Source organism: Solanum pennellii, chromosome 6 (genome assembly GCF_001406875.1).
Source record: "Solanum pennellii chromosome 6, SPENNV200".
NCBI lineage: Eukaryota > Viridiplantae > Streptophyta > Magnoliopsida > Solanales > Solanaceae > Solanum > Solanum pennellii.
The window spans coordinates 30681228-30692442 of record NC_028642.1 but is presented as its reverse complement, the minus strand read 5'-3'; the positions used below and the strand labels follow the sequence as shown (position 1 = coordinate 30692442).

At 32.3% G+C, this 11215-nt stretch overlaps 1 protein-coding gene across 1 annotated transcript; it reads right to left on the bottom strand.

The window, feature by feature from the left end:
- Positions 1–2048: 2048 nt before the first annotated feature.
- On the bottom strand, positions 2049–3681 carry LOC107022255. Its single transcript, XM_015222922.1, has 2 exons — positions 3137–3681; positions 2049–2982 (listed from the first exon to the last, which is right to left on the bottom strand). Exons 1-2 carry the CDS (start codon positions 3679–3681, stop codon positions 2049–2051), a joined length of 1479 nt encoding a protein of 492 aa, XP_015078408.1.
- Positions 3682–11215: the final 7534 nt, after the last annotated feature.

Below are 11215 nucleotides of genomic sequence, written 5' to 3'. Positions count from 1 at the left end.
ATTTCTTGATGAAGATGATTTGTCATTGGAACAATACAAACAGGAATGAAGCAATTGCAACAGGCACAACACTCAGCACGAAATATGAACACCTAATTAGGGAGAAAATGAAGGAATCACAAAGAATGATGATATGTGATTTATTTGTGATATATCATTTTTATCATTTTATTTGATCTTCTGCCACTAAAAATAATTATTATAATGTAGGTTGTCATATTTGTATACAGTTTATGATGGAGTTAAACGTCATGTAGTCAATATGTGTGAAAGAATATGCACATGTAGGCAATTTCAAATGGATGTTAAGCATACTTTGGCTATCGTGAGAAAATACTACATGAGTGAATATGAATATTGTTCTGTATACTACACGAAAGACAACCTACTAAACACATATGAAGTTCCAATGTATCCTATTCCTGACAAGAGTATATGGAAAATTCCTCCAGATGTTGCAGCAAATATTGTCCTACCGCCCAAGGAAAAAATCAAATCTGGTAGGACACAAAAGATAAGATACGAAAATGGGTGAATCAAGAACAAAGAAGTCAAGAATTACATGCGGAGTGTGTGGACAATAAGGTCACAATAGGTAGACATGCCGAAACATTCCACAGACAGCATAGTTTTCCACATTTAATTCTCAAATTTTAGTTATGCCTAATTCTTATAGAATATAGTTGGCTAGTATTTTTGTTTATTTGACTCTAGTTTTTTCTAATTAATGTGTTGATTCTCATGTTTGAAGAGTTTTTTCTATTTTTCTCTTAATTGTTGTATGTTAAACTTATATCATATATATCTATCAGATGTCATTTCGAATATAGTTGTCAAAAAACTTGCACATTCGTAGTGTTTGATCACCTGACACTGTTGTTGGAACCTTGTCCTTCTTGTGGCTCCATCTTGACTATGAATTTTAATCCGTCTTAAGAATGGAAGTTGTCCATTTATTTTATTCAAGAACTAGAAAATCATCTTCAATATGGTTCTTGATTCTCGTGATTACAACAAAGAGAGAAACTATAATGATATGTAAAGGTAGAGGATAAGTTTGTTGGAGGTTTAAACTCTTTTACTTAATTATTTAGTTTGGGTCGATGATCATTATACCTATCTAGTAATTACGACAATCCTACTATTAAAATACTCTAGCAGAAGATATCATAAGTACCAAATAAGCATTGCGACAGATCCTACAGGCTAGGAATAATATTACAAACTTATCATATACGAAATCGAAATTGAGAATAAAGACAATCAAATGACTTTTAAGGTATGAAAAACTCTTAATACCAAATTAAAATAAAAAGAACTCTTCATTATAAGAATATGAACAAAGAAATATACTAGTTCAAGTTAATCCATAATACCAACTAACTAAGAAAGACCACTGGCTCAAACATTCACAATGAGAAAGCCTTAATACTATTCCTCTTAATTTCATAAGATATAAACTAATGGCATAATACATAAATGTTTCCTTTAACTTGGCTTCAAATCACATTTATGTCCTTCAACTTTGGATGTGCACAAATAGACACTTAAACTTGTATAAAGTTGAACAAATAGACACATATGTCCTACATGTCATCCTACATGTCATTTTTTATCCTACGTGGTGTCCTACGTTTATTGTGTCACGTAGAACTTATGTGTTTATTTATTTAAAAGTTGAATAATTTTTTTTATTTTTTTTTAAACGACCCTTGTGGTGGTAAGGGGCTGAGCAACACCCCCAGGCTTTATTATTAATAACAAAAACAAAATACAAGGAGGGGGGCATAAACCTTACCTCCTACCTAAGATGGTTCGGAGTCAACTCTCCAACGGAAGTCAACTCTCCAACGGAAGTCAACTCTTCCCCTTACAAAAAGATGTAATCAAAATACTAAGTACTAAGGAGAGGACTCCTCTCCATACAATGTATCTAGAATACATAAACTAGGGAGACTCTCCCTTTACAAGAAAGCCTATAACTAAACTATTCTATTCAAAGTAGCTATAATTTTAATTATAGCTAAGTTGAAAAGAAATGAAAATAATCAAGGAGGTTCTTTAATTCTTTTGGTCTTCTTCCTTCTGAAACTAGGCATCTGCAACAAGTCCAAGTGATAGTATGCCCTTGCTTCTTTAGGCATTTGTTGGATGTTGAAGTAAACCTGTGGAGAAGTTGTCTTGTGACTGTGTTTTGAAAGTGCATCAGCCACCCAATTAGCTTCCCTGAATACATGTAGGCACTTGAAGTTCTGGACTTGAGAAATGAGGTTTTGTAACCTTCCTAGCTGTGTGGTAATGCTCCATTGAGGAGAAGCCTTCTTTAAGATCCAATGTACTACCAATTGGGAATCAAGTTCCAATATTATATTTCTATATCCAAGTTCGAGTGCCCAAGTCAAACCAAAGATGGCTGCCTCTATTTCAGCCCTATTGTTTGTCCCTTCTCCAAGTGGTTTTGTGAATGTCATCACCAATCTACCACTTTTATCTCTCAAAATACCACCAGCCCCAAGCCTGCCTGGATTATTGATTGCGCTGCCATCAGTGTTTACTTTGATCCATTGATCTTTAGGTCTAATCCAAGTCACCGTGTTCACCTTGATATCATGCACACACCTTTCACACATTTGTATCAGTTCTGCCCATTTTGCTGGACATTTAACCTGCGGAAAAGCATTGGTAAGCATCTTATAATTGTCCTTGTATATGGCATATTTTACCCTGTTTATGTTGGTTGTCTTGCCCCCGTATTTGGCTGCGCATCTGTTCTTCCACAGATTCCAGCAAATGAAAATAGGTGTGGCTTGTAATAGTGTTTTGTGTGCTGCATTCCTTGGCTTGACAACCCACCATTGCTGTAATAATGTCTGCAGTGAGGAGCAGTCCGGCAGCATGCCTGCAGTGGCAGCAAAACTGCTCCAAACTGTTGCTGCAAATTTTCCACTGCTGAAAATATGTGCTATGGAATCCGTTCCCGACCTGTCAAAACAGCAAACACAAGCTGCTGGTTGAATGCCAAAATTAGTAATCCTATCGTTAGTAGGGAGTTTACCTCTAAGGGCTCTCCATCACAAAAAGGAAGATTTAAAAGGAATGTTCTTATGCCATAGAAGAGAGTTGAAGTGATCTTAGCCCTTTTTTCTCTAATCTCTTCCCAAGCTGATGAACAATTGAAGCCACCATGTTTGTTGGGCTTCCAAACTGCCTGATCTGGTAGATGCTGGAGGGGGAGATTTTTGTGGTTAAGATGTTGGAGAGTTGGTTGGCTGGTGCCTGCTCCAACAGTCTTCTCCAACTCCATCTCCCTTCTTCCCAAAAATCTGCAACTTTGGCATTATTAAGTCTGTTGCTGCTGGAAGTAAAGTTTGCTAACGGTCCACTGCGTAGCCAATTATCCCACCAAAACGAACAGTTTCCAGCTTGCAGCTTCCATTGGATGTGTTGCTCAACTTGAGGCCTGTTTATCAACAATTTTTTCCAAGTTAATGAATCCTTAGTAGCCATTTTTTTGCTTACTGGATTGGAACTTTGGCAATATTTTGCCTTTAAGAAGTCACCCCACAGTGTTTTCTTTGATCTGAAAATCGACCATTGTTTAAATTGGAATGCCTTGCAAACATCTTTTAAATTCCTCATACCTACTCGTCCCTCATCATAAGGAAGCTTAGGTTTTTCCATGATGCCCAATGATATTTCTTCCTATCACTATTCCACCCCCAGAAAAAAATCAGCCATAAGCATTTGGATTTGCTTAAGAATAGTAGAAGGTGGAGTAACTGCAGAAAGTAGATGGATAGGAAGAGCTTGTAACACATGTTTTGTAAGAATTGCCTTGCCCCCATAGCTAAGTTGTTTGGTTTGCCACCCTGTAATCCTGCCAACAACTTCATTAACAAGGTCAGAAAAATAGACATTCCTAGGCCTGCCAACAAATAAAGGGCATCCTAGGTAAGTAATAGGACTTTGCTTCTGTTTAAAACCCGTAAGTCTTTTTATTCTATCTCTAGTGCTATTGAAAGCATTAGAGTGTAGCATAAAATGACTTTTATCTCCATTGATGAGTTGCCCAGAAGTATTTTCATACTCCTTTAAGGTATTCATAAAGAGTTTCAAAGTTTTGCACCTTCTGGTGTGAAAAGAATTATGTCGTCAGCAAAACTCAAATGATTCACTTGGGGCCCTCTCTTTTCCATGAAGAAGCCATGGTAGCCCGGATGATTGTGAAGCCTGTTAAGAGATCTAGATAACACCCCAGCACCTAAAATAAATAGGGCCGGGGAAAGAGGATCACCTTGTTTGAGGCCTCTAGTAGAGTGGAAGAAGTCATACCTCTTACCATTAACAATAATTGAGTACCAATTGTTGGCCATGATTCTCCATACCATATCAATAAACACCTCATCAAACCCCATTTTCCTTAGAACTAAGCAAATATATGACCATGAGACCCTGTCATAAGCCTTTGCCATGTCTAATTTAATAATGACATTACTTCCAATGTTGGGTTTTTTGATTTGGTGAATGATTTCTTGAGCCAGCATAATATTTTCAGAAATACTTCTCCCTTTCACAAAACCTGACTGGTTAGTTGAAATTAGAGAAGGGAGGATAGGACTAAGTCTGTTACTTACTAGTTTCGATATAATCTTACTAGTGAAGTTACTCAGACTTATAGGCCTAAAATCAGTAAGCTTGTTTGGATTATTCACTTTAGGGAGCAGCACAATGCAGGAATGGGAGAAGTACTTAGGAATCATTTGGCCACTGAAAAAAGCATGTATTACCTCCACCAAATCATTCTTGATGATGTGCCAGCACTTTTGAAAGAAGTACCCATTCATACCATCAGGACCAACTGCAGAGTTAGTATTCATAGAATATACTACCTCTTTAAGCTCATCTATATTAGGAATCTTGGTAAGGTGAGTATTTTGTTCCTGACTGATCATCCTTGGAATGCACTCCAAGGTGTGCTCATTTATACACTTGTCTTCACCTGTGAAAATAGTTTTGAAGTGCTCATAAGCAGCCTGAGCAATATTGTCCTCGCCTTGTATCCAATCCCCATTTTCATTGACAATTCTGTGGACAAATAATTTCCTCCTTCCCCTTATAATAGAGTGAAAATATTTGGAATTGGTGTCACCTTCTTTAAACCATTGGAGTTGGGTTTTCTGTTTCAAGATTGTATCCTCCAATTTGAGAAATTTAATATATTGAGCATTGAGTTCATGGAGGGCACTCCTGTTTGAGTCACTTTGGTTAAAGATGTATTTTTCTTCAGCTTCATGCACTTGTTCCTCATACATCCTAACCTTTTGAAAGATATCACCAAATTCATTTCTTCACCAAACACTAAGGGTATTTGACAACCTTTTCATTTTCTGGTGGAATTTCCACATAGCATTACCCTCCACAGGCCTATCCCAGCAATTTTTAACAGTAAGCATGAAATTGGGATTGTCTACCCAACAATTGAGAAATCTGAAATAGTTAATGTGGTCGGGTTCTGTGGATACCATTTCCATGAGTAAAGGACAATGATCAGACCCCGTAGTTGACAAATGAGTTATGGTGGTTTGAGGCATCTTTTCTAACCATAAATCATTAACCAAGGCCCTGTCAAGTCTCTTCCAAATTCTGTGATGAATACCCCTTTTACTAGAGGATAGTTAAAGTGTCTGTTTGTGCATTATGAAAGTTGGAGGTCAAAGTAAAAATTTGAAGCCAAGTTTAGAGTCCGATGTATGTATTATGCCTAAACTAATTATTATAATGCTTCTTGCAATCCATTTTTTTAATTATTTCCGACGATTTAGATTCACTGGCAACATGTTTCTCTAGTTTCATCTTGACATAATTCCACAGCAACGAGCCAAACTTGATACAATGTGTTTTGACATCAAATACACTTTCAAACAGATTTCTACCACATATAAATCTTTCCGCAAACAATGCAACATAGATGTCATGATCCCTGTAATAAAAGAAGAATCAAATAACATCAAAAGTTAAAAATTTAAAAGAGTTAACTCACGTTTACTTTACTGATTTTAGAAATAAATGGCACTTACGCAGCTTGTTGTAACGGCAAGTCTTTGATCATCACTACATTGAAAGGATCAACTATTGCCTTTTTCTTATACGGTCCATTGTTTAGTTGAATATCAGTCCTTTTCTTAAAAAAATTCAAAATCAAGAGGAAGAGTGGGATAATAAATCGATAAGCATCAACAGAACTGCGAATATTGGCTCTGAAAGCAGCATCACCTATCGAATCATACACATTTATCGATCTATCTTTAAAAGATAATCTTGCCATCACCCATTGTTCATCAACACAAAGAGAAAACAATATATGATCAATCATATGCCACGGCCTGTTAAAAACACAAATTAACCAAGTATGTACTTGGCTATATCATGTTCAGGTTTCACACATCACTATCTCCATAATTTTCAATGAACTTCTTGTAAAGAGCTTTTATCTTGAGATCAAATAGATAATCAGTTGTAGTGAACTTAACTGGAATATCATCATGCATTCCTTTCTTTCTCAAATAATAAAAGATAACATCCAAATGCTGCATATAATTTCAAGTAATACTATATAGATTATAACCAAATAATCAATCACATTAAGGCTTCATTTTTTGGTAACTAATTAACACAATATTTCATATTTAAATACCGAACTTTCCAAAGATTGACCGCTGAACGCAAACTTGTAGAACCAATATTTCTTGCTAATAATCGCCTTTCCAAATTCAAACGGAGGATTGAGAGTATTGTCTTTTTTAATATAAGGATACTTCCTATAATTATAAGATTGTATATTATAAACATGTCATAGTTAACAACACAAACACCTATAAAAATAATAGCATACTAACTTGTTGCGTGGTCTGTGACCTTCATTGATCCATTCTCTAAATTCATCCATCTCTTTTAAACAATCAACATCCATAATAAAACTTCCAAAAAGGTGAACCCCTGTTACAATACTCTTGGAAGAGGCTCCTCCGCTCATATTGTCACATGATCCATAACTATTCAGATATGGAGATTGGTGAAATGCTTCGAGACACCTATTTTGTGTGAGATTTTCTATCAGAATATGTTCTACCTCTGAATAACAAGACTTATCAATCTGTTTACATGCCACTAGACATGTAAATGGATAAATCTGAGACTCCGGGACATCAATATAATCTGACAATAAGAGTTCTGGATCTATCTCACTAGTATCAACTTTGCCAACTGAAATGTATAACAAATAAACTAATATAAGTTCACAAATGGTTAGTAGTTGCATATTCTAAGTTGAAAGCAACATGTTGGTAACAATTGATATTATTTTCATAATATTCTTGGTCACAATCAACATTCACGCATCTGCCTCTAAAGTCTTCATACTATATTAGTTAAAAGTACATAAGACACACAATACACATAGATATAAACATATTCTAATTTAAAAAAAATAGATACTGATGGAATACCTTAGAATCATTATTTCTACCAAGTTTCTCGCTTAGAACTTCAATTGCGTTGAAAATTTTCGATCATGAGCTTCTTTAGACTATGAACATTCTGTTTTAGCTAATCAACAAATACATATCAAAACACTTTTCACAAATATAGTATAGTAACACCTCAAAGAAGGAAAATTCACATACTACTTGAAAGTCTTTCCTTAGCTCCTTCTGTCCGTCAGATGTACGTCGTATCTTATCAATCAAATTCCTCGAAGGTACATTTTTAGGTTTGCTGCTCGTTTTGCTTGAGACAGGAGGTGGTGTAGTAAAGTCGTCATCAACTAGTTGACTTGCAACTTCAGCTCTAGTTGATTCATCCTTCACCACAACATTGCCAATTAAATCACTCAAGTTCATTGCAGAAATATTTCTCACCTTCAATTACATATTACATAATTTAACAACAATACAAATTAAGTTGAGCATAAAAATAATTCACTCCTAACATTCACTTGTTGATGGTATTTCTAAAAAATTCTCATTCTTAAACTACTAGAGATTTTGCCAAGTTCTCACGTTAACAATACTATTTAAAATAGTTAGGTTGAATAAAAAAAGGTCTCATGAATACAATTTAGATTTATGTGGTGCAACACATTATCGATAATTGATCTTTAGGCTCAAGTTTTTTTATTTCTTTTAACTTTCTCATGTACTCCGTCTGACCGATCACACCACTACGATCAATTATCGATAATGACAAAACACTTTGAATCAGACATAGGTGTTGGAGACAACAAATGAAAATTTGGCTCTCCCAAAGGTGTTACCATCTCAACAAATTCATCACTTAAGATTATATAGATTTGTACTGACTTAAATGTATTTAAGAATGGAATTCTGTAAATATATTATAAAGAGAGTGTGATTTAAGATTATTTTCACGACAGTTTAAAACTGTTTTTGAATTAATATATCTATATATTAATAATAAAAATTATCTTTTCAGTTTATTTAAAATTGCTATATATGTAAAAAAAACTTTCATATTTGTAATATTGACAAAAGTACATTAGTCTTAAGGATCTTCTCGAATTGGAGTGCAAGTGGTCTCGTGGGCTTTTGCAGTCCATAACATCAAAAGGCCCATGAGCTAGACATAAGTCCTATGGCCTATCCACTAGTTTCTGAAATCAAAAACATCATACATGTTCATATGAATGCAATTTGCATGTAGGAAATATGAAAACAAAGTGAAGTCAATAATTCTTTAAATATATATTAGTATTAAAAAAATAAGGAGTAATTTTTAACCTATATACCAAGTATATTTTCAATTCTAAGTTGTAGATTTTAACTATTAATTGTTATAAACTATTTTACTAAATACATCTCGATTATTAATTGTTCATTGTTTTACTCGTTGACATAGAAAAAAATGAACAATTAAGAGTTGAGGTCTATAACTTAGAATTGAAAATATACTTCATATATAGGTTAAAAATTGCTCCTCATTTTTTTAATACTAACGAGGGTGGTATTACAAGTACAAAAAAGAGGGAAACTAATACGTTGATTGGTGATAGTTCAAGTAGCTTATAATTCATACTTGATAGTTCAGATTTAATATAAAACTCAAAACAACTGAATAAGTCAGATATGTTTTTGACCATTTAACTCTTTTTAAATTAGTATATATTTAAGCCATCTCCATTATGTCATTACCTTAGTTTCTTTCTGTCTTACATGTGATGTTGAATCCATTTCTAATTAATATATGACCATTCTAGTGTGATTAATTCCTCAGAAATCAGAAAGGATCTTTGATAGAGACACCAAAAACTTGTATTCTTCTGTCAGATAAATTTGAAAACAGAACCACTACTTGAATACACATAACAAATTTAAACTTTTTTTTTTAAATACAAAAATCATTAAAGAGATGGTGGCCGAATGGGCACGTAAACATATCCCCAAATTGTGGAGAAAATGACAAATGAAGCTTGGAAGCTAACGAAAAGAGAAAAAAGCCCCCCCCCCCCCCCAAAAAAAAGAAAAAGAGATCACAAACAAAAATATAGATAACTTCTATAAGGAATTCTATATCGATCATTTAGGTTGCGGCTAAAATAATTACTTTATAATTTATTCATCTCATTTTAATTTATTTCAAAATTATAAAAATAAAAAAAAATTTAAATCGCATAATTATAAACTAAAAATATGCATGTATATATATATAATAATAATATGGCATGATGAACTGACCGCCTCTAAACGATAGGAAAACGTGTCTCATTCCAAAAAAAATGTGTAATTTTGGTGATACTTTATTTTTTTTAAAGGAGGAATTAATGACTACGGTCCACATCCAAATATAAGAATGTTGTTTAGATTTATTTGATCATACTATATGGAATGATGTTTTAAAATTATAATATGAAATTATGAGATAGAATTAAATGTTTTATTGAGATAAGAGTTTGAGACTTTTTATGTAGTATATTTTTTATTAACATAAAAAAGTTTTAAGCTATCTAACTATTAAAATTGTTTTAATTTTTTGTATATAATATATCATATATTATTATAAGTGGGAGGCTCGTAATTTAAAAGTTGAAGTACCACTTTATCCTTATTTTATTTTTAAATTAAATTAATATTAATATATAATTAATTTAACATTAAATAATCATATTAAAATACATGCATCTAGACAATGATTCAAATTCTAATTATTTAAATACTAAGTAATAATTATATATATATTATACTAAATGCTAAAAATATGAAGGTGTAAAGTCAAACTTTGAAAGACGAAAATATTTCATAGAAAATTGTTAGAAATTATTTCATAGAAAATTGTTAGAAATTACTTTTTTTTAAAAATAAAAATTCTCTATTCTTTCTCTATAATTAGTGTGGTTAAATGGATTAAATTTGTTAACCTTTCTCTATAATTAGTATAATTAAATGTATTGAATTATTAGTAAAAATAATCAACCTTTTCTCTCCCTCATGTCTAAGATCACTAACTTCTGAAAATTAATTGAAACAACTCTTCACCATTTCATCTTATCCTATAAATCTTTAGTTGTATATATGTATCATGAAAAAGTAATTTTTCTTTACCAGTTGCCTCTTTTTGATGTAAATCATTAGGCAATTTTCATGTTTTTTTGTCTTATATATCAACATGATTTTTTTGTATTTTTTACCGATTTGTACTTCTTTAATTCAATCTACTATGAAATTATGAATGTTATAACTCCATATTATTAATGCAGAAATTACTAATTTATGACTTTTATATTTGTTTTTAAAGGTACTTTTATAATACTTTTTTCTTTTATCCTTTCCTTACTGATAGAGTTTCTTTAAATAGATATATATATTTGTGTACTTACTAAATGGAGCGTTATGAGAGATTGTTAAGGATAAATCATGTTGATATATTCATATTATTAGATGCTATAATAATATTATTATTTTTTAAATTTTATTTAATGAATAAAATATAAATTAATAAGACTAATATTTTTTAAATATTTTCTATATAATAATTCAACTTTATAATAATTGTATTGGACAAACATGCAACGCACATTCTAGGAACTAGTTACCATATAATTTAGAGGTTATACACTATTGAAGAGTTATTCTAATATAATGCAAAATATTTATTGATCAAATTTTGAATTTAATAATTTTTTATAAATTACATGTAAAATCAC

Coding starts and splice junctions, on each gene's coding strand:
- LOC107022255 (XM_015222922.1), bottom strand. CDS start 3,681: ATGGAAAAACCTAAGCTTCCTTATGATGAGGGACGAGTAGGTATGAGG. Junction 2,983..3,136: donor AAGAGATTAGAGAAAAAAGG/GCTAAGATCACT, acceptor CTGTTTTGACAG/GTCGGGAACGGATTCCATAG.